We start from the raw sequence: 24216 nt of genomic DNA, 5'->3' as shown, positions 1-24216 counted from the left end.
AAAGTATGAGAGCAACTTGTCTTTACCATTAAAATTTAATAAGATACTTTCACGTGTGGCTGTCTTACTCTTATGAACGTTGTTACATGTTAGATTTTTTTTCCAAGAGCAAAAGGTACTTACCCTGGAGTACGTGTGAAATTGTAGTAAAGGAAAACAGAGTTAATGTGTGCAGATTTTTGAAGCATATTTGTTAAAAAAAAAAAAACAAAACAGAATCATGTAAGAGCAAAATGTACATGGTGTCTCTACAGTCACCATGCGTAGGGAAAAATGGAAATTGTAGCAAAACATACTTTTACTTACAAAACATTGATTACAAAATTTTACAAAATATTTACAAAGTATTCACTGTGTGGTGTTGGACACCCCTTTGTAAAATTTTACAATGAATATTTTTTGTAAATAAACATACATTTAGCTAACATCTCCTTTCTCTGTAGGTATGGGGACTTTGGGGTAACTTTTGGAATACCCCATATTTCTTTGAAGGAAGTGCATATTTTCCATTTTTATTCACTGTTTCAAATGTGGCTTTGAATTGTATTATGTTGACTGCAGTTAAGTTGGTAATTTTTTCCATCAGAAAACAATTGTCGTTTTCTTTCTGATCCATTTTCTTTTGGATTATAGGTTTGCACATTTGTATTTTCCCTCTGCTCATCATCATGCTCTGAATCATGAGTAGTTAGCTTGCTCTAGGGCAGTGATTAGGGCAGTGATTTTTCAACCAGTGTGCCTTGGAAAATTTTTAAAGGTCATTAATTAAATTGGTTTCAAAAAAAGTTCATAGTGTGGTAAGTATATTCTTTCTTTTACCCTTTTTTTGATCAACATAATTGAAGTGTGCTGTGAGATAAAAAAAGATTGAAAAATACTGCTCTAGGAGATTTAATATTTGATTCTATTCTCTACTTTTGATCCAAGAAACTTTAACCCCTCGGATTTAGGAAAATAGCATTTTTATTTCCTCTTAGAGAAGGACTTTTCACACGTTAGTGTTTTTCACTTGAAGAAAAGTGGAAGAACTAGTAGAAAAAAATATCAAAAGTGCTTTTGTCTATTTTTTGTTAAATAAAAAGAAACCAAAACATGGACAGTGGTAAACTAATCTTGCTTGTGTCATGTTTTTTTAAAAGCACTGTGGTAGGAGATTTGCTTATTGATTGTTGTAAAAGTAGCTGGGAATATTAGGAAATATTTCCAGTGATTACTGCTCCTAACTTCTAATAGCTAATGCAATAGTCTTGTTCTTTTTTCCAAGATTAATATGTTCTACAATTTAAGCCCAAATTTTAATATTATTTGGGTTAATAATAATTTTTTAATTATTTGGGTTAATATAATTTTTTTTCTTTGAATAGTAAAGTAAACCAGAGGAAAAGTTAAGGCAACAATCTTTGTTTATGCCAGTGTCATTCTTTGTTAGTGCTGACACATGCAAACCATTACCAAGGAAGTCTAAGAATCAATTTCAGTCAAAATCTGCTCTTTTAAAATTTGACTTTGTATCACCCCCTACAAAAATTTTTGTTCAATTGGATTCAGCTTACAGCTTCATTTACTTATGAAAAGAAAAGAGGAAAAAACTGTTTATAAATGGCAAATACTGTTCTGGATGAGCAAAGCTCCCCTACAGTTTAATAAGACACAATATGGTCCTTGAAGCTTTATGCTTAGTGTCAACTTAACATAATAAGAGGGAAAAATACGAATAACTTGGTAGTTTGTGACAATCACAGTCAGTAGATTGTTACTGTATAATTTGATGCTCAGACTTGTAGGTGTATATTTATACTCCCAATTGCAATTTGATAAATGCCAGTTTAACTTAGCAGAATACCTTCAAGATTGCAGACAGTTCTTTTTCTACTTGAGTTTCCCCCCATCCTTTAAGATATCACAGTTATGTATACTTAAATAATTGAAGTGTCTATCATTGTGGTATTGAAACATTAGTAGACATTTAAATATTTGATACCTCCAATGCAAATCTGTGGATCCAGCTGCCTTCATCATTCTAGAGGTACTTATTTTTCACTAAATGCTAAGTTTATCACCCATTAATATAACTTTGTTTATTTACTGTTGTGGAGATGCTAACGTTGTTTGCTTAGAATATCACCTCTGACCATCTCCTCCCTCCCTCAAAATAATTACTTTATCTGTGTCTCAAGTGTTTTAAACTAAAATCTGAGCAGATTGTGGCTTGAAACTCACTGCAGTTCATAGTTTCAAGTGACTGGCATGGTAATTAGGGGAAAAAGTATTGGCCTTTTAAAACTAGTTACTATGTTTTAAATCTGTTACTTGTCAGGAATTCAGATGGGATAATATACTTAGTTATATTTTACTTTTTCTTTCAATTTGTGCTTTGATCATTTGGTTTGTTGTTGTGACTCACATCATAATACATTTAATGTTAATCAAGGATATATTCAGTTTTGCAAATAAGAATAATACTCTTGCTCTTAAAATGTGGGAAAGTAATTGAACCTTCCTCAGAAGAGTTTTCCATGGAGATGTCTTTTTTTTTTTTTAATTTTGAGTTTCATGGGTAGAGTGCAGTGGCATCGTGGTAGCACACTGCAATTTCAAATTCCTGGGCTCAAGAGATGCAGCCTCTTTGGTAGCTGGGAATGGAGATGCATCCCAGGATGCCTGACTAATTTTTCTACTTCTAGTAGAGACCAGGTCTCACTCCTGCTCAGGCTACTCTTAAACTCCTGAGTTCAAGCCATCTTCCTGCCTCAGCCTTCTAAGAATGCTAGGATTGTAGGCATGAGCCACTATGCCTAACCAGTATTTGTGTCTTAATCAAAAAAGGGAATGTTTTGTTTAGACATCATCTGACTGCATGGTATTAGCAATATACTGCTTTGAGATCAAAATGATTACAAAGATTTGAAATCTGCTTATATTGGTGTTGTGTTTGCATTTGTAGCCGCCTGTTAAATGAGAGGGGGCATTTAATAATCGTATAATTCATTTCCTTACTATAACTTAACCATTTACAAAGAATTATCATAGCTATTTAATTTTGCCAGTAATGCTGCAAGGTAAGACAAGTATCCCTATTATTCATCCCTCAGTAAGGACTGGAGAGTTGGAAGCCCCTTCCGGTGATGGTGTGTAACATTTGTTGAGCGCCGTGTGCAGGGCACTCTGCTGAGTGGTTCATAGCCGTAATATCTTAGAAACTTTAAATGGTGTCATTATCCCCATTTTTCATTTAAAGGTGCACATTAGCTCGCATGACTAATTAGAGAAAGTATGTATATAGTTGAGAACGTGCATGGGTAGTGGAGTGGGAAGGGGCAGGATGAAGACCCCCCTTTTTTTTTACATTTGTATAGTTTGAACAGTTAACAGTAAGGATTTATCACCATACAATAATTTTTTAATATGCTTCCAAAATAACCTATGTTAAAATGTGAAATCTAAAATAAGAAACTTCTCACTGTAAACATTAACTCTTGTGAGTTGTATCTTTGATGTGAGTTATAAAGAAGAATTAGTCAGGGTACTAACCTAAAAGAGAATGGTGGCCCCAAATGGAGCCTAGTGGAGAGTAACCATTTGTTTTCAAAATGAAAGATTTTTATCAAATAAAGAACCTGAAACGAATCATTATCATTTCCACTTTATGTGTTTAATTTTTTCTGTATTTATTATGACAAGAGATGGTAGAAATACAGTACCAGGTTTGTTTTGCTTTTTAATCCCTGCTTACTCCACTGTTACTTGTTTTATACCTGAAGCAAGTTGCCTAACTTTTATAAGCCTTAGTTTCTTTATCTGTAGAACAGACATTGCCATAGTGGTTAATCTTTTCTAAGCATTTTCACTCATCCTAACAACAACCCCAGATAGGTGGACATCATTATTATTATTATCCCTCTAATTGAGATAAGAAAAGGTAGGTACAAAGGACTGAGGGAGAAGTCACACAATTACCTGAATTGGTGGTAGAGCCCCTTCCGGTTGACTCCAGGGCCTGCACTATTGAGTCCAGCATCTCTCAAGTGTTATGAGGATTAAAGACCACTTTAAAAGCATTCAGGGCTCGGCGCCTATAGCTCAACCGGCTAAGGCGCCAGCCACGTACACCTAAGGTGGCGGGTTCGAATCCCCAGCCCGGACCCGCCAAACAACAATAATGGCTGCAACCAAAAAAGTGGCCGGGTGTTGTGGCGGGCGCCTGTGGTCCCAGCTACTTGGGAGGCAGAGGCAGGAGACTCGCTTGAGCCCAGGAGTTGGAGGTTGCTATGAGCTGTAATGCCATGGCACTCTACCCAGGGGGACAGCTTGAGGCTCTGTCTCAAAAAAAAAAAAAAAAAAAAAAAAAGCATTCAGTTAACATAAATTAGTATTACTACTGAATTAGAGTACACTTTCATTTTTCGCAGTTTTTTAAAAGTAAATTTCTTTGGGCGGCTCCTGTGGCTCAAGGAGTAGGGCACCGTCCCCAAACCCGGCTCTGGCCAAAAACTGCAAAATAAATAAATAAATAAATAATAAATAGAGAAAGTTAATTTTACCACATAGATAGGGGCAAAAAGTTAAAGGTCAAATGGTGCAAATGTCTAATTCCTTCATTAAGAAAAATTAATTTTAAAATTCTTGAAACTATTTATTAAAGATATAACTCTACCGGATGTTTTTTCCATTGGATTCTTGTGTTGTTTTGTTTAAAGATTGTGAAGCATTTCTTCCAGTGGCCTTTTCTCAATTGAGACTTCAAAACAATCTTCTGTGGCATAAAGGTGGTATTGAAAAGTCCATGCGTGGAACTTCCACACCCACATGTTTCTTTGGGTCTGATTCAGTCAAAAAGACAAGCGCGTCTGTACAGATAACTGTAATTTTCCCAAGTGATCCACACGCACTCCAGCTGAGAATGCTGTGCACCTGGATGCAGGCGGCAGCTCTTAATGCTCAGACCACTGCTGCTTCCTTCTATGTTAATCATAAAAACAAAACTGAAAAATGGGCACGTAACGGATTTTTTGCCTACAGTTTCAGGATGTTCATGGACTCTGCTTGTCGATTTAAAAGCAAATGTAGAATTCCTGTTATCAGTGGACAACATAGATTCAACCATATGAAACAAGTATAGTAGAACCTTCATGGTTGACCACCTCCCTACATTGACCACCTCCTTCAGCAGACCTAATTTTCATAGACCAGACATGAACCACCTGTAGGTATCAATACAGTAGGCCTAGTTCCTTGTGTTGACCACTTCTGTACATTGACTGGTTTGTTACAGTTGCTTGTGTGGTCAACCTTACAGAGTTTCTACTGTATTTGTGAATAAACTTCCAGTAGACTTATTTCCTGTCCCAGTGAGCATGCATGTGCCTGCGTGCACCCACCTGTCTGTCATTTCTCTAATGCTCATTCATCCTCTTACCGTCTCCCCTTCATTTAGATGAGGAAGAAGAAAGGGAAGCATGGGACTTGCATGGATGTTAGTATTTATAGAATTATCTAAGTTTATAGAATTAGAGGTAAAAGTATAACTAAACAGAATTGGAAAGTGAAATATATCTGCAGTTAAGTTTTTTTTAAGTTCTGGATTTGTAAGCAGCAATTTCCTGGGTTTCTCTCTCTCTCTCTCTTTTTTTTTTAAGGTACTGGGTTGAATTCTGTCACCCAGGCTGGAGTACAATGGCCCCACCTTGAACTCCCAGGCTCAAATGATCCTCCCACTTCAACCTCTTAGTTAGCTAGGACTATAGACACACACCACCATGCCCAGTTGATTGTTTTTTTTTAATTTTTTAGAGAGACAGTCTTACTATGTTACCCAGATTGTTCTTGAACTCCTGACCTCAAGTGATCCTCCTATCTTGGCCTTCCAAAGTGCTGGGATCACGGCCTGAGGCACTGCTCCTGGCCTTCCTCATGTTTTTCATATTGCTCTCTCTAGCTACAGGAAAAAAAAAATTATAGCCAAATACTTTGAAAGTTTACAGCAACCAAATTTCCCTCTAAATCTAGCACATACATGGCTGTCTTTTTTAATGGAGATTTCACTGTATGCATACTTCCATAAGCTACCCGCCTTACAGTGTGGGCAGAGATAACAGGAGACATTTGTAAAATGTGTCTAGCACATCGATGATACTCATTAAATGTTTGTCAAATACTGGCTTTGTTGCAGTATAATACTTTTAGACATCAGAAACACAAAGATTAATAATTGCCTTCCCTGTCTTCAAAAAGTTTATTTGCTTGAGTTTGGGGAGGGGGGGGCGGTCTTTGTAACAACCAATTTGATTAAAGGCCTGTTCCTTGTGCAGATTTGCAAAATTGTATCATTTGGAAGTAAGACAAAAGTGTCTTAATTTATTCAACTGGGAACATGGTGTCCAGCAAGTAGAGTGATTGTACCTACCTGTGTCTATTCTCTTCTATCTGAACAACTTTTAAGTACACAGATCTCTGTAGAAGCTTGAGACTGGAAAGAACTAGACCTTGTTCATTATGACTAAGAGGGTTGGTGTTGTTTGGAGGATTTGAAGGTGAAGCATTGCCTTCACATTCTGTGTTTTGAAAGTCTGTCAAACCATGCACTTTTCCCATGATATTACTCTGTAGCTGAAATGACAGGTCATTTTTTGCTGTGAATTAGAAATTTCATTAACTCTGAGTAAAAGTGGTAACCTTTTGTCATTCGCTGACCACTTCCAGAGAGCTGAGTGACCCTTCTCTGCGCATTCTCACAACTTTACTTTCCCCATGAAGGATTTCTTTATAATTCTCTCTGAAATACCAACAGAGAATGGTCTTCTTACTTGAAAGTTTCAAACTTGTTACTATCCTTAGGGCCTTTCTGGTTTGTTATTTCCTCTGTCTGGCATGTTCTGTTTTTTTCCCCCAGAAATTCAGATGGCTGGCTTCCTTCTTTAAGGTCTTTCAGTAACACCTCCCCCCCAGCTCCTATCCCGCTTTATTTCATCACCACACCTTACTCCTTACATCTTTGCTTTGTGTTTTGAGAGTTGGCCATACTAGACCTGAAGTTTTATGAGATCAGAGACATTGACTTCCATTTCCCTGCTCTATTTCTAACAGCTAGAAAATCCTTGGAATATAGGTACATAATATGTGAAGAAAGTTGTGAAGTTTTTGACTGCCTCTTAAGATATTGGAGATAGAGTGAATGAGGCAGGCATGACCTAAAGTCGGGTTCAATGAGAGCCTAAATAAATCTGAATTGATTTAAAACTAGTATAGTTTGGCTGTATTTGTTATTTGCTTTGATATATTATATTTATATGTTCAGGAAGTTGTTATTTTACATAAATTTGGCTTCTGGTTTAAAGGATTTTATCACAGAACTATCTTTTTCTTTTTTTTGAATTTGTAATTTTAATTATGAAATATGTCAAACACAAAGAAGTAAAGTGTACAATAATATAAAAGATTCTGTCTCCCCAACACAGAGAATAAACACATAACACGAGAAAAAAAGAAACCAGACGAGCCCTGCCCTTATGTTGTTTTTTCCCCTGTATTGTTGAACATTGTAGCCTGGTTGGCATGTAATAGGCACTGATAATAAGTACTGAACTGTTAAGAATGTTTAATGGCAGTTATATACATCTGATTCAGAATGAGAAAATAAATCACCAGACAATCTTTGTATTCACAGTACTCATTTATGAATGATGTGCAGTAAATTCCAGGCAGCTCATATATGAGTTGACCTCCATATCTGCATCCTTGGATTTAACTCCTATCAAAACTATTTGAAAAAAAATGTAAATGAAGTACAGCAATGAAAATAATACAAATTTTAAAAAAACAGTATAACTATTATATGGTATTTATATTACATTAGGTATTATAGGCTGAGTATCCCTAATCCAGAAACCTTAAGTGCTCTAAAATCTGAGACTTTTTGAGCACCTAAATGTGATACTCAAAGTAAATGCTCATTGGAGCATTTCAGATTTCACATTTTTAGATTAAAGATTTTGAACCCACTAATCCTGTATGATATAGATATTTCATAATCTGAAGAAATTCAAAATCTGAAACACTTTGATTCTAAGCATTTTAGATAAGAGGTTCTCAACCTGTATAGGTAATCTAGAGATGTTTTAAAGTGTAATAGAGGTTAAGCTTAGGATATATGTAAATACAATTGTCCATAGGCATATTCATGGGGTATTGGTTCCTGGACGTCGGCAGATACCAAGATCCCCAGACGCGCAAGTTCTTTACATAAAATGTAATCTGTGCATATTCTCTCGTATACTTTAAAACATCTCTAAATTACAAATTACAATAACTTTTTTTTTTGAGACACAGTCTCACTATGTTGCCCTCTGTACAGTGCTGTGGCGTCACAGCTCAAAGCAACCTCCAACTCTTGGGCTGAAGTGATTCTCTTGCCTCAGCCTCTCGTGTAGCTGGGACTACAGGCACCCCCTATTTTTGGTTCCTGCTATCGTCATTGTTTAGCAGCCTAGCCGGGTTCAAACCCGCCAGCCTGTGCGTGTGCGTGGTGCCGTAACCACTATGCTACTGGCACAGAGCCAAATTACAATAACGTAATACAATGTAAATGCTATGGTGTTTAAGTAGTTGTTATACTGTATTGTTTAGATAATAGTAACAAGAAATAGTCTGTTCAGACCCTCCACTTTTTTCCAAATATTTTCAATCCATGTATGTGGAAACCAGGGAGAGGTTGGCCAACTGGACTGTACCATTTATATAGCAAACAAGCATCCTTAAGTTTTGGATATTTCTGTGAGGTGGGTGAGGGTCGGGGAACCGATTGCCCACAATTGAGGGCTGACTGTATGCTTTTCTTTAAAATTTCTAGTGCTAGTGCTAATAAATTGGATTCTAGGAAGGCCATTAATTTGTGATTTTGATACAGCTCACATTCAGTCAACTCATCCTTGTCTAAGAACTAGCCTAACCTGTTGCCTCGATATTCAGGTCTCACTAAACCTGTGCTCTTACCTCTCTCAAATTGCACTCTTGACCGGACTATGCCAAGAGGTATTCACTAGTGTAGATACTTGTCAAGACTTCAGGTTTTAGCCTCCAAAAATATCCAGAGTCAAGCAAATTATTTGGAATAAAGTGACATTGTCCTTAAGGTGTACTGGTGCATGTGCTCATCACAGTTATTGGGTACTGATTTTGTGACGGACGTTGTACTAGGTTCTGAACCAACCCAAGAAGTTTACAACTTGTATGTCAGTAATAAATATATGTATCCCGTGTTTTTGGTCAGAGAAGAGGAAGCCTTAACTCTGCTTGCAAAAGCAGTGAGGAAAGGAAGGCTTTACAGAAGATGGCAGTTTGATAAAATGAGAGATGTCATTTATAATTTGTATCAAAGCACAGAGGAGTGATATTTTTGGCATGTTTGGGCAATTGCAACTCACTGGATAATTCAAGATAAAATTGAGAGTTCAAATGAGGTTAATAACTAAAGCAAAGGTTTTTTTTATAGTCAAAACCTTCAAAATTATTTTAAACAATATGCATTGAAGCAATGTTTTCTTCAGAAATTGCAGATCATGGACCTGAATATATTTAAGTACTATAAATATACTTTTTAAAAGTCAGCTTTTGTGACAAAATTAACGTACAAAATAAGAATGTAACCATAAAAATCTCTTTTCTAAAGGTTTTAGTGACAAAGCAAATTCATTTCAAAATTACTGTAACCAAATTTTATGTACAGCGAAGGTTCTAGGAAATTTAATAGTGTTGGGAGAAAACGTTGGTAGCTAGGGCGGAAATATAATTTAGAAACTAGAGAGATGTATGGATGGTTATCGTGTATAAAGAAAAACCATGGGCTAGTTATTAACTATTTAGTAAGAATAGATGCTAAACTGTATTTTTTTGCAGGAGATTGAATGCTTGCTTTAAAAAAAGAAAAAGTTAATGCCTTACACTTCTCTCCACAAAAAAAAGAAAGAAAGAAAGGGGGAAAGCCGGATGCAAGACGAGGGCTGACACCTTGCACCACGCCGTCGTGTCTTTAGCCTCCTCTGCCTGCGAGCGAGGCTAGCCGCGCCTGCGCGGGGCGGAGCCGACGGTGACGCGCCCTTAGCCGCAAGGCATTGTGGGGGTCTGGCCCGCGAGCGCGGTGGTTGGCGGCCCGGCGGGGGCGGCCGTTTGTTTTCTCGGGGTCTCGAACTCGCGTGCTCTCCTCCCCTCCCCCCGGCGTGCGGCGGGGCGGAGAAACGGCGGCGGCAGCGGCGGCGGCTGTAGCTTCGGACACTCTCCTTTCCTCTCCCGCAGACGGGTTCCTCTTCCCCCTCCCTCTCACTGTTTGTTGTGTGTTTGATGTGTTAAAGCAGGAGCGAGACCGCGAGCGGCGCCATGAGCAACACCACCGTCGTCCCCAGCACTGCGGGCCCGGGCCCCAGCGGCGGGCCGGGCGGCGGAGGCGGCGGAGGCGGCGGCACCGAGGTAATCCAGGTGACTAATGTCTCCCCGAGCGCTAGCTCTGAGCAGATGCGGACTCTCTTCGGTTTCCTAGGCAAGATCGACGAACTGCGCCTCTTCCCGCCGGAGTGAGTATCGTCCACCATCGCCGTTTCGCTAGCGCCCCAGCTGCGGGCCTGCGCCGCCCTCCCTAGGCCCCGCTCGCTGCCCGCGGGCCCGGCTGCTTGGTCGGTGGTGGCCGCTGCATTTACCCGTGAAAGATGGACGCAAAAACTGCCCAGGCAAGGCCCAGGGCTTTTTGAAATTGAGAAACACTGGCTCTTAATGTAGGGATTTTTCCCTTCTTAAATTGTGCCAACGTGGTCGTTTCCCTTTAGGCACTGAAAGCAAAACAAACTGCACTTCTTGTGTATTTCGTGCATAGGTTAAATCCTTTTTTAAAAAAAATTGAGTGTTTATTATCTGCTCATTCTTATAAGAACGGTCACAAAATTATTTTTACCTGTGTTTATTTGGTGTTGAGACTGTTCACTTATTGCTAACAGCAAGAATTGCTGTTAAGTGAGTCTGACCCAGCGGATTCAAAGATCATACCCACACCCTTTTGACAGTTAATTCAGTGAGGCCAAATACTTAATTCTTTTATCAGAAATAGATTACACCTGAAACCAAGGATTTTTCTTTGTTTACAGATTTGTGATATTTTACTATTCGTGAGAAGGAATTTTTTAATTATGTAAGGAGGAATTATAATTTGTTTACATAATTAAAAATGTTCAGATTTGAATCAGAGTATGTCACTTGTTTTTATCCTCTTGTCTCATTTTGAAAATTATTTTCCATCACGAAAGTATTAAATGAGTGGAATAATTAGAAGAAATAATTTGAAGAAGACATATTAAATATTGAACATTTGGAATAATAAGTTGTGTCCTCTCTGGAAGACTTACTGATGGGAAAGTGACAGTGATGTCATTTAAGAACTAAGCAGAAAATTAGAATCCTCAAAGAATACTTTGATGGTGCATGTAATAAATCACTAATTATTGTACATTTCTGCTCAATAAAATCAATAGTTCATAATTTGTTAAGCATTAACATATTTCATCACTTTGTACTTAACAATTTCACATGGTTATTGGTGTTTTCATATTGGTATGTTGTCACAAATTCTTAGGGAAATGTACATTGAAGGAAGGATTCAGTTATAATTTTCATGACATACAATTCTGAGAACAAACATTTTTTATTATGTTGAAGAGAAGCTTGCTTTGGTAATGAAGGACAGACAACTTTTATAATATAAACATAAGGAAATAGCTGTTTTACTCAGTTTTCTCACAGCTTACTGTTTAAAGTTTGTAAAATTAATAAACAGTAAAACCTCAGAAAATGAGAGGGATATATTTGAGGATTGTAATCGTTTTAATTACTGGGGTATTTGAGGTTACTTGATTTAGGTAAGATATAAATCTCACCAGTCTCCCACTAAGAATTTTGTTATTGTTGCTGACTTTAAAATACTATTTATTCTCAGAAAATACTGTTTTATTCATTTGTAAAACAATAACAGAGAGGTGTAGTCATTTTACTCTTTGGCTTCTTTGTTCACGTTCCCACATACAAGATTATTTTATCTTTGAAAATATACAAGATTATGAAATAGTAAATGCTTTGTACTTTCATGGCCTTCTATGTTGGAACAGTCCTATATATTAGCTACTCTTATTTATTTGATGTAGGTTTGGGTTTTTTGTTCTTTTTAAGCTCCAATAAGCTGATCTGATCTGCACATGTTGGGAATACTTTCTTGACGGTTGCTATAAACCTACTAGAATTTTCAATGCTGATATGTTGGAATGTTGCCAGGGATATGTGCTGTGGACTCTTGAGAGTGGTCCAGAAGGGTTCATCCTTCCCTCGTACTCATAAAATTGAATGCCTCAGATTATATAAAATTCTATCTTTTGTAAACACATTAGTCTCTAGATTTTTTTTTTTGATTGTTATATATACAGTCACTCCTCTACATCTGGAGGTTTTGCTTCTACTGACTGCATTAAAAGTGTGAGAGATGGGAAAGGATCTGTACTGAGTATTTTATGGAATTTGCTATCATCCCCTAAACAAGACAATATAACAACTATTTTCTTAGCATTTACTTTGTGTTAGTGTATTATAAGTAATCTAGGAATGATTTTAAAAGTATGCCAGTGTTATATGCATAGGTTATATGCCAGTACTCTACCATTTTATGTAAGGTTTTGAGCATCCGTGGATTTACCTGAGCAGAGCCCTGGAACCAGTCCTGCAGTGTCCTCCAAGAAGGCAGCCATTTGTAAGCTGCCTTTTCCCCTTAGATATGCACATGACATGTTTGCTGCTTTTCTTTCTTAATCACAGAAGCCTTCTTGATCACAGAAACCTTGCCTGTAGCCACCCTGTATAAAAATATGACATTGTCTTACTTTTGTGTAATAAAAATTATGTTCCTTGTTTTCTCTATCTTACTTTACACTCTTGTCTTTCTGTGTATCGTCTGTGACCAGTTGGCCGAGTTTCACTTCTGTCTTGCACAGTATGAGGTTCTTGAGTTTATCAGTATCACCTAAAGGACATTTTTTAAGTACGTTGATGACTGAACCCAACCCCACCCTACCTACTGAAACTCTTAATTTCAGTTCAGCATGCTTATTTGGGGAGGAACTTTCTGAAATTAATACCATTTTGGTGATAACCTGCTTGAGGTAGTTTTCTGCCTTGTTTCATTATTGAATTCATGGATGTCTTGATTCTTTTAAGCCAAAAACTACTAACCTATATTTCACTCAGATAGAAATACTGTCTTCACAATAGGGAATATTCTAACTCCTCCTTCAGAATGATGGCCCTTAAGCTATTTCAAAGCATCTATCAGTGTCCCCTACATCTCTTCTCTTTTTAAATGAAAAATGCTTATTTTTATTCTGCTTGTTCCTAAAAATGCATATTGGAAATTTAGCATTGTTTTCATGTCTTTTGTGAGTTTCATGTCTTTTTAGCTTTTTTAATCAGTCCTTACTGATTAAATCACAGAAGAGAGATTTAATCAGTCCTTACTGATTAATCAGAGGAGAAAGATTGTTTTGACTCTGTTTTGCAAAATAAGTAAACTGAAATTCACATAGGTCATTTTGCATGCGCAAACCCCACGCCAGCCTTGGAACTAGTATTTGAAACCTAACATTGTAACTCTCCTTTATCACTTGATCAGAAGTTTGTTGATTTGGCCAAGCAGTTCATGAGTTGTATTATTTTTTACACATGTTTGGTTTCAGTGTGATTTCAAAGTGAAGATTATGACTGAAGTGTTTATCAGGTAATTAACTCAGTGAAGCTTGTCAAAAATTACATGAAGGGTACTGTAACCTGTAGATCAATTTAAGTTCATTGGTAAGTTTTCAGTGACCCCAAGTGGATACTTTAATGGTTGTGTGAACATAAATAACTTAGGTAAGAAAAAGAATTTATTTCACCTTAGGGGGAAAAAAGTTATTTTAATAAATGAAACAACTTACTGTATATTTCTTTACGTAATAAAAGAGTATGGGAGGTCATCAGTCAAGCATTGCCTTAATTCTCCACTCCCAGGCAGCACCCTAGCTCAGAAGGTAGGGCACTGGCCACATGCACTAGGGCTGGTAGGTTCAAATCCAGCAAGGGCCTGCTAAAACAAAAAAAAGCCCTGCATTATGGTGGGCACTTATAGTCCCAGTTACTTGGGAGGCTGAGGCAAAAGAATCACTTGAGCCCAAGAGTTTGAGGTTGCTGTGAGCTGTGACGCCCTGGCACTCTACCAAGGTCCATGTCAATAAAACAAAAAAAAGTAGGTGTCGCCTGTGGCTCAGTGAGTAGGGCACTCGCCCCGTATACTGAGGTTGATGGGGGGCGGAGGTTCAAACCCGGCCCCAGCCAAACCGCAACAATAACAACAAAAACATAGCCAGGCATTGTGGTCGGTGCCTGTAGTTTCAGCTACTCAGGAGGCTGATGAGGTAAGAGAATTGCCTGAGCCCAAGAGCTGGAGGTGCTGTGAGCTGTGACACCACAGCACTCTACCAAGGGCAACAAAGTGAGACTCTGTCTTTTAAAAAAAAAAAAAAAGCTCATAATTGGCACAATATTTTAGTGAGCCTAAAGAGAAAAGCTGTTATTGGGCCTTAACCTAAAGTTGTCATACTTTTGTGGGCATGAAGATCTTATTAAGAATTGGGGCCCTCATATGAAAGAGAGGGCTCTGAGCTTTAGATGAACAACAGAAATCTGAATTTTCTGTGTACATTCTAAAAGATTCTGAAACAGCTTTCAGAGGGCACTTAACAACCTTTGGAAACCATACTATGCAGAAGGCAAAGGTCAGGGCTACGTTTCCCTATCTCACTCTTCAATTCTCCCTCATACAGTTCTTAAAAATCAAACATTAACATTTTTAAAGTAATACTTGCGCAGAATTTTAGGGCATGAAAATTAATTTCATGTATCCTCTAATATTAATGTGTGCCTTTTAAAAATAAATTTTAACTGAAACAGTGTAAGAATGTGAATATGGACTCTAATGGGAACAAAAACTTGTCTTAAACCTATTACTTAGTAGGCCTTTTGAACATAGAGGAATTATATTATTTTCCTTTCTGAGTTCTTTTCTCTTTCACATAAATTCCAGTTATTTATAACTGGCATTCACACCACCACCACCACCACTTGCAGGTTTTGGTATAGCCACATAATAGCATTTCTGTTATATTAGTGGGTAAAATAAATGAATTATTTTAAGATTACCAAATAAATGGAACTATGTTGTGAGCACTAGGGCAGTACTTTTCTTCTTTAAATTTTAATTATGAGTTTGTAATAGTTTTAAATCTTTGTATGGTACATGAGATGTTTGAATGCAGATACACAGTGTGAATTAATCAAATCAGGGTAATTGGGCTGTTTACCACTTCAGGCATTTAACATTTCTTTGTGTTATTTTAGAGTATACCCTAACTTAATTGCTGATTGATTATAGTTATCTTGTGCTATCAGAAGTTGTTTTTCAGATGAGAACATGTGAGACCTGTCTTTGTGTGCTTTGCATTTCCATCAGTGTTGTTAGAAATAGCAAGATTTCGTTTTTTTGGTAGCTATAGAATATTCCATTGTGTGTAGATAACTGCGATTTCTTTATCATTCATCTGATAATGGACACTGAGGTTGATTCCGTATCTTGGCTATTGTGAATAGTGCTGCATTAAGCACGGGAGTGCAGGTATCTTTTTTCCAGCTACAAAATTCTCATCCTTTGGGTATATACCCAGCAGTGGGATTGCTGGGTTATAGTTTAATTCTACTTTCAGTTGTTTGAGGAGCCACCCTGCTGTTCCCCATAGTAGTTGCACTAATTTACAATCCAGCCAACAGTGTACAGGCTTCCCCTTCATATCCTTGCCAGGATTTCCTATTGGCTGTCTTTTTGATAAAAACCTTTTTAACTGGTGTGAGATGACATCTTATTATAGTTTTGATCTGCATTTCTTGATATAACTCTTGATATTTCTCTTTGTTAATGATGCTGAATCTTTTTTCGTATACCTGTTGGCCATTTGTATGTCTTTTGAGAAATGTCTGTTGAGTCTTTTGTAGGGCATTATTTGGCTGATTTTTTTTTCTGAATAACTCTTTATTATATATTAACAAGTATTTTTATATTTGATAGTTGTTTCTTTTAATCAGATAAGAATAGACAGTGTTGAATTGGTAGAGATCATTTTTTGACACATTTAAGTGCCTAATATTTCTCAAGGCTAATACAGTGTTGTACATTAAAAACATGAGATAGGGCTCGGCGCCTATAACTTAACCGACTAAGGCGCCAGCCACGTACACCTAAGGTGGCGGGTTCGAATCCCCAGCCTGGACCCGCCAAACAACAATGACCGCTGCAACCAAAAAATAGCTGGGCGTTGTGGCGGGCGCCTGTGGTCTCAGCTACTTGGGAGGCGGAAGCAGGAGACTCGCTTGAGCCCAGGAGTTGGAGGTTGCTGTGAGCTGTAATGCCACAGCACTCTACCCAGGGGGACAGCTTGAGGCTCTGTCTCAAAAAAAAAAAAAAAAAAATGAGATAATAGCAACATTAAAAGAGCTTTTTAATTTTAGTGGTAAAGAGCATGGATGTCAGAAAAGAAATGTGAAGGGCCACAGCTTACTAGAACTGCGAAAGTGCTGGCTGGAGTCCCAGCTGCGGGGAGGCTGGGGCAGGGTCCTCCACAACGTAGGGAGACCCTCCCTGTCTCTTAAAGAACTGCTGAAGCCTTCATTTCAAGACTTAAGTGCAACATAGTAAGAGCACAGTATCCTTTCAAAAACATGTAACAGTAAGTAAGCCTCTATAACAAGGTGGCCTAAAATCCTTGTGGATATGTTGCCAATTTTGCTTTGAACCTAGATTAGGGTCTGTGCTTAACATGGGAGATTCCTTTGAGGAAGCGCGATATTAGAGGTTCTGATGGGTTAGAGTTCTCAGCCCATAGGTAGCCTCATGTTCTCAGGTGTGATAACATTTGTTTTCTTGTTAGTGCCCAAATTGAGAGAATTTTTTTCTTTTCAACAATGTGTGTGAAGTATACCTAATGTATCTGATGGAAGTGCATTCTTAGGTACACATGCGCATGTCTCATTTATTAGAAAAGTTAACGGTGAAGCCCCTTCAAATAGCATTAAAATATATTGCAGGATTTCCCTTTGCTGTTGAGTCCTCTGATGTAATTTGCTTGTTATAATAAAGTGGTGGTTCTCTATTCAAGATACATAGTAATATTGTCAGGGAGTGGTACAGTTGGAAGAGGGGGAGCTCAGGGCTTCATCACACATCTGCAATTGAGGTCACATGACAAGCTGGATGTTTTTACACCACAGATGATTCTAATGTGTAACCAGGAGTGATGTGATTGACTTCTGCCTTAGGGCATTGGCTTTTCATGTAACTGTGGTGTGGTGGTGAGTAATCCCTGCCTCCTTTCACAGTTAGGTTTCATGGCAAATATTTGAACCATTTATACTTAAAAAAAAACAAAAAAAAACAAAACTGTTCTTTCCCTTTTTATTTTGTCTTTCTATTACCTAAGGAAGTTATTTGCTGAGGGAAGTAGCTTTTTTGCTTGTTTTAATTTTGCGCAGTAGCATTAGGAGGGTGGAGTGTTGTTCCCATATACGGTTAAAATTTTTCTTTTGTCTGAAAGTGCTCCAAACCAGAAAGCCTTAGTGAATTATTTACAGGGCGTGGGAGTTCTTAAATGCCTTAGGTAAGAGAAGACTGGGCATGGAACCAGTTTATTATACAATTAAAGAAAATTTATTAATTGCAAATAGATGTACTTTCTCTCCAATGTTATATTCCTTTGTCCCTGAAGTTGAAAATTCTTTAACTTTTTTACTCTGAGAAACTAACCATAGCGGAATGTTTTCTAAGCTAAAACTTACTTGTTCCCTATATTTTAAAATAGCTGGTATAGGTATTATGAATAAAATGTCACTTTGGTGTTCTCTGCAAGCTGTGACTTTAATTTCACTGTAAATTTAAATAGTGGTTATAGCTTTTTAAGTATACTGCAATTGGCTACATTATTTCAGCAAACTGTACATTATTGGGGACAGTTTTCTTTGAGCTGGTTAACTGTATATATTTTATCTGCCTGTTTTACTTTTGGAATACAAATGTTGGTTCGTGGGTCACGCACGTGTGTTTTAGCTGATATTCTTTTCTTTCTCCTTCTGTGTTACTTTCAGCGATTCACCTTTGCCGGTCTCCTCTCGTGTCTGCTTTGTTAAGTTCCATGACCCGGACTCAGCAGTTGTGGCACAGCATCTGACAAACACTGTATTCGTTGACAGAGCTTTGATAGTCGTACCATATGCAGAAGGTTTGTGCTTTGTTTAACTACCTATCTGGGCATCCTTAGATGACCATCTACCTCAGTATAGCTGTAGAGAGAGCATTAGTAGCATGTTAAAATCTAAGCTATTAACATTCTGAAACCCTTGTTATACTGCAGCCCAAGATTTTTACTTGCAGATTGAATTCTAAAAATTAGCCATAAGGTCTATTTTTTTATAAAGCATTTTACCTTTTTTGCTTTCTTTTTTAAACATTTCTAAGTGATTAAAACTGTCCCTAATTATAACTCCCCAAGAATATATACTTAGTTAATTTAATGTTGAGTTTCATGAAAAAGTCCTGAGGGTGAACGGCTCACTCCATGTATGCACTTAAACAGCCACCTTCCAGCCAGTGCATGATGTTATTTCTGTTTTAAATAAATGACTAGCTTAGTTTTATTTTCTTAATGCTTCCTTATAGTGATAACTTAAAAACAAACAAAAAAAAGTCCCACATTAAATTCCAGTATACCAAGGGTTGCAACAATTTTGGTTTTTGTGAAAGTTCAAGATTTCTTATAGCTTAGGTGCCAGATGGGCACTGGGTGTTTGTTTTTATGCCAGATTTTCTTGTTCATTCTTGCTATATTTTCTAGAATCTCTGAATAATAAATTCTTCTCTCTGTTATTTGTGTGTGTGATTTTTATAGTGGAGAAGGCAAATGCAAAACCCTTCCAGATGACTGAAAAACAGTGGGTCCTCTGCAGCTACAGGGGATTCTAGACATTAACTAAAGGCCAGCAAGCACTCCAGTCCCCCAAGTGTTTTCCTGGTGTAACCATTTGTTAACTACATTTTCTCTCTTTTTACATTTTAGGCTGTTAAAGTATTTTGACAGAAAAAAATGAGCAGGTTTTTTGGATCTAAAAAAGCCACTGTGACAAGACAGCACTATTTTAATGCCATTTTGTAAAATTTTCTAAGGCATATTTTATAATTAATTAGTTTGTTCCCAATGTACTGCTACTTGATTTGCTTTTAGGTAACTGTAAATTTTGATCAAAGAAATCACTGAAATATAAAATTACTGGATTATAAGTTAATTATTTAATATTGCTGACCAGGATTGGATTGCTTTCCCCTTTTCTTAATAAAAACTGGTCAGTGGAAGCAGATCTTGATATTGTTGCTTTTAGGTGCTATCTTAGATCTTTGAATATAAATGTGAACATCTACACCATACCTTGTAAAAGTTGTGAAATGTTTAATCCTTAAAACTTAGAGAAATTGCCTCTGTTTTTCTAAAGAAATTAACTTAAATTTATAGGTGGGGTAAGACATGCTATGTATTAATAGTACATCTCCATGATACTAAAGCATATGAGCCTGGTTTAAAGTTTTAAAATAGGTAGATAAATAAATTTTGAATCAGTCTGTTTTGGTTAAGCAATTTCTTTTATGTTAGTGTACCTCTTGTAGGGTAAGACTTAACATCAACAGAAGATTTACAGAATTCAAATTCAGGATGAGTAAAATATAGACGATAGGTCTCAGAACAAGGGTCAAACAAATCATGTGAGTAATGTCTAAAACATCTTAGTTAGCTCTAAATTTAAAGAAATTTTATTGGCTAATTATTATAGTTCCCAAGCCCTTAACATAATACAGTATATCATACAACTGGCTTTCTAAATATTTTTAGACCACAGTAATTATTCTAGACCTGTTTCTGAAAGCGAAGTATTTGGAAGTATGTAGTATGTAGAAGTAGAGAAACATTTAGGTTAGAAATCTATTCATGCTGAATTTAATTCTGGTATGATATGCTGTATTAATGTTAACCGCTTCTAAATAACTTGATGTACTCAATCCTTTAGTCACCATTAACTGGATTTAGCTCTTACGCCTTGGTTTGGCTCTTGATCAGTGTTTAGAAAAATAGACACAAAGTCTATGGTAAGGAATAGTCTTAATTGGTAAAACTAAGCTGGATGTAGAAGGAACTCTTAAGAGTAATGGATTTGGGGATTATTTAGGTTCCTTGGTTAATGTTTGTTTCTTTTGTCTGTTTCTTTTTCTTTCATTTCTACACATTCATGCAGTATTTCATGGTTCTATCAAAGCAGCAGTAAAAAAAATACTCTTGACGCATGAAAATTAACTGGTGAGGGGCCTCATTGCTATTTATAAATTGTAGTTTTATTTTTAAATAGTCTTTTTTAATCAGAGGATCAGATGCATGACTTTTTTTTAATGGATGCAGATCTTCTATCAGGTGTCGCACAGATAAATACAAGAGGATTTTAGTTTGCCAGAAATGTTGCCAATGTGCTAATTTGAGTAAGATGTTGATACTTAATATATCCTCTTGAGACATAATTTTGCATGCAAAATTATCCCATAATCTTTGTAGATTTGTTGATATTGATGCATTAATGCCCTATATCTAAATGATCTTCTCCCCCCCCTTCCCCTCCATAACTCTTGGTATCTAAATTGATGACAGCTCTGACACAAGCAAGATAACAGTGCTGTGTAGTAGACATTTGTTTATATTATCGGCACTTCTCAGTATAGGTGGAAGGAACCATTACCTTTATTTAACAGTGGTTTTTCTTTTTTGTTGTTGTGTTTTACAGTTCTTTTCCCTGGTTCAGCCTGAACTATATACCAGGCCCTGCTGAAAATACCACCCAACAGTTTTCTTCTGCAGCTTATCCAGTTTCTCTTAAGTGCCCTGTACATATTGTATGTTTTATGATGAGATGCAGTTTCTTAATATGTATTACAGAAATACTACTGGTATTTGAAAATAATGTAGTTTAATTGTATTATTGAACTCTCATTTTGGGGGCTTGGGCACATTAACAGATTAATCCATCTGTATAGGGCTTTTGCTGTTGGATAGAATTTAAATTGTCTACTTAAATATTTGTCTTAGGACCCTTAGATTTTATCTGAATACACAGATTAGGCTTTAAAAACAGATATATATGTAATTTTTGACTTAAGGAGTTTGGCTAAGTTAGCTTTTGAACTGACACTATATAGCAACCTTTTTGGTATAATTAGCATGGCACATGTTGGAACATAAAGCCTTTTACTGTACAGGTAAGGAATGTGCCATGTTGTTTTACCTATTCTCTCTCTCTCTCATTGTCACACACACATCCCGTGTGTATTCAGAGACCTTCAGAAACATTCATGTTCATTTTCATGAGTCAGCAAAAGCCCTACGCTTGATTCCAACAGAATATTGCCTTTACATACTTTCTTCTCTTAATTTTTACAAAATTTGTATGGTAGGTGTAAAAGAAAATCATAGTAACTGTACCATATTATTAACCCCTAAATCAAACTTTTTTTGTCTTGTGTATCTTGATTTTTCTGTGTGCTTTATAGTGAAGCAGCCGACACGAGTCGTTGTTCATAAAACAGCTTTTGAAAGTTGAGAGCACACCCCTGGAGAACCGACTGTGCTTGCTTACGTTTGGTTCATGACTTAAAAATCGAGTACAGGTGATGAAATCTTGGCAGTGTTAACAAAAAAGTAGTGTGTATTGTGCTATTTTTTTTTACTCTAGAAACTTAACCATTTGTAGAGAAAAAGGAAACAAATTTTCACACATTGAAGTTTCATTCTGACATAAGTTAATGATAAATAATCATAGAAATCAAGCTTTATATTTTAGCGAACATAAGTACTTTCAACAAACTCAGGTGGTGTATCAGGGAGACATTTTCTGGGTGTTTTTGTGTGTTTTCTGTCTTACAAAAAGAATGCTTTCTAATGCAGGCATGTTTCTCTGCAGGAGTTATTCCTGATGAGACTAAGGCTTTGTCTCTGTTGGCACCAGCTAATGCGGTGGCAGGCCTTCTGCCTGGAGGTGGACTCCTGCCCACTCCCAACCCACTTACTCAGGTACTAGTTCTGTTGACTTCTTAGAGCATGATAGGAACACGGATTTGTGGATAAAGCTACCCATATTTGAGTTTTTTGAGTATGAGTATGATTGTAGTTCGTAGAGTAATATCGAGTGTGCCCGGTATTGTAAAAGGTTGTACACATGTTAATCGTAAATATTGCCCAGAATCTCTGAGGAGTTTGCATTTTAAGAATATTCTGAAATCATAAAATATGTCATTTTTGCCGTTGGTTCTCATAAGTAATTGTGGAAGAATCTCTTCAGGAATAATAACAGTTCTATGAACACACTTTTTAAAATATGTTCATTTGGACCAGGAAAGAAAATTAAGCTGAAGTTCAGACTTAAGAACAATTTTCTTTCTTTCCTTTGATCATTTGCTGTTATTGGGGGCTTGAGGGAAGTGAAAATAAAGATGGATTCCGTGTGTGTGTGCACGCACGCATGCGTACTCACACGTGTGTTGTGGTGTAGTGGGTGGGGAAAGATGGATTCTTTTGGAGTTTTGTGGGGTTTCTTTTTGTTTGTTTGTTTTGTTTCTTGAGACAGAGTCTCATTTTGTTACTTAAGCTGGAGTGCAGCGGCACTATCATAGCTCACTGCCACCCCACCCAACTGATGGGTTCAAGTGATCCTTTTGCCCCAGCCTCCTGATTAGCTGGGCTATAGATGCACATCTCTGTGCCTGGCTTTTTATGTTTGTTTGTTTGGGGGGTGGGGGTTTGGTGGTAGTTGTTTGGTAGATTCAAGTTCTCACTGTGTGGATTAGGCAGTTCTTGAACTCCTGGTCTCAAGCAGTCCTCATTGGCCTCCCAAAGTGCTGGGGTTGCCACCATACCCACCACCCAGAGGTTTCTTGGTGGGGATGTTTGATACAGGGAATGTGAAATAATCTTGATTTTAGGGGGAAAATACTCTGTAATGAATAAAAAATGGGGCCATTATATAAAGCAAGGTTTGACAAACTGCAGCCCTTGGGCCAGGCCCCTGTTTTTATTAATAAATTTTTATTAGAACATAACCATTTGCTTATGCATTGTCTGTGCTTTTGCACTACAGTGACAGTAGTTGTATAAAGTTGAATAAAGTTAGCAGCAGAGACCACATAGCCTGCAGCAAATTACTATCTGACCCTTGGTATAAGGAACTGAAATACAGTTTTAAATAAATTTGCTATTTCACAGATTGGCGCTGTTCCATTGGCTGCTTTGGGGGCTCCCACTCTTGATCCTGCCCTTGCTGCACTTGGGCTTCCAGGAGCAAATTTGAACTCTCAGGTACAACTTACCACTCTGGACCTTGGGATCCCATTTTTATAGAAAATCTGTTCTATTATCTGTTAGTTTGCATTTCAAGAGCAGTTGATAGTGACATTGTTGTAATTTTTTTCTTCTGTAGACTTATTAAAAACTGATTTAAATGGTTGCTGAATTAGTATGTCCCTTTGTCCACAAGAATTTCTTATTTTATATAGTTAAAAATAGAATAGGTTCACAGGATGCCAACACTTCTTCGTTATGTCATGGTGTTAAGAGTCAGTAGACACGAAAAGATGAAAATGTGGATTCATAATTTGTTTTTCTAGTATGGAAATGTTTTCTTTCACTGTAATTTGGCTAAACTCTTTTTTGAAGCCTTTGTGGAGATATTTTTGTATTATATGAAGCAGTTTTGATTTTTATTCTACAAGTTTCTTTAAAATGTTACTTTCCCTCAGAAAAGTCTTTAAATAGACCAGAAAGTTCAGCCTCATAATCTTCTGGTAACTTGCTAAACTTCTCCATCCAATACTGTAGCCACTAATGTCGCCTTTTTTTTTTGCAGTCTCTTGCCGCAGATCAGTTGCTGAAGCTTATGAGTACTGTTGATCCCAAGTAAGGATTTTTGTTTCTGTTGGTGATGTGTGTGAATGTCTAAGAAACAGTTATTTTTTTGATAGTTAACATGAAAGTTTTTTTT

The 24216-nt window shown here is 37.0% G+C and overlaps 1 protein-coding gene across 15 annotated transcripts in view; it reads left to right on the top strand.

The window, feature by feature from the left end:
- Positions 1-24216, top strand: part of SRSF11 (serine and arginine rich splicing factor 11) — a 42360-nt gene that overhangs the window by 2455 nt on the left and 15689 nt on the right. For 2 of the 15 annotated variants that reach the window (XM_023509906.1, XM_023509904.1), the window contains exons 1-7: positions 10099-10562; positions 18241-18374; positions 20971-21079; positions 21734-21850; positions 22144-22253; positions 23442-23534; positions 24082-24131. In XM_023509906.1, the coding sequence (XP_023365674.1) occupies positions 24112-24131 (20 nt within the window). In that variant the 5' untranslated portion in view covers positions 10099-10562; positions 18241-18374; positions 20971-21079; ... (2 more) ...; positions 23442-23534; positions 24082-24111. Of the gene's footprint in view, positions 1-10098; positions 10563-18240; positions 18375-19040; positions 22254-23441; positions 23535-24081; positions 24132-24216 lie in introns of those variants that run through there. The other 13 variants (XM_023509905.1, XM_023509903.1, XM_003784226.2 and 10 more) reach the window with 9 other exon arrangements.

The sequence above is a fragment of the Otolemur garnettii genome, unplaced genomic scaffold (genome assembly GCF_000181295.1).
Source record: "Otolemur garnettii isolate 467f Iridium unplaced genomic scaffold, OtoGar3 scaffold00010, whole genome shotgun sequence".
NCBI lineage: Eukaryota > Metazoa > Chordata > Mammalia > Primates > Galagidae > Otolemur > Otolemur garnettii.
This window is presented reverse-complemented; position numbering and strand designations above follow the sequence as displayed.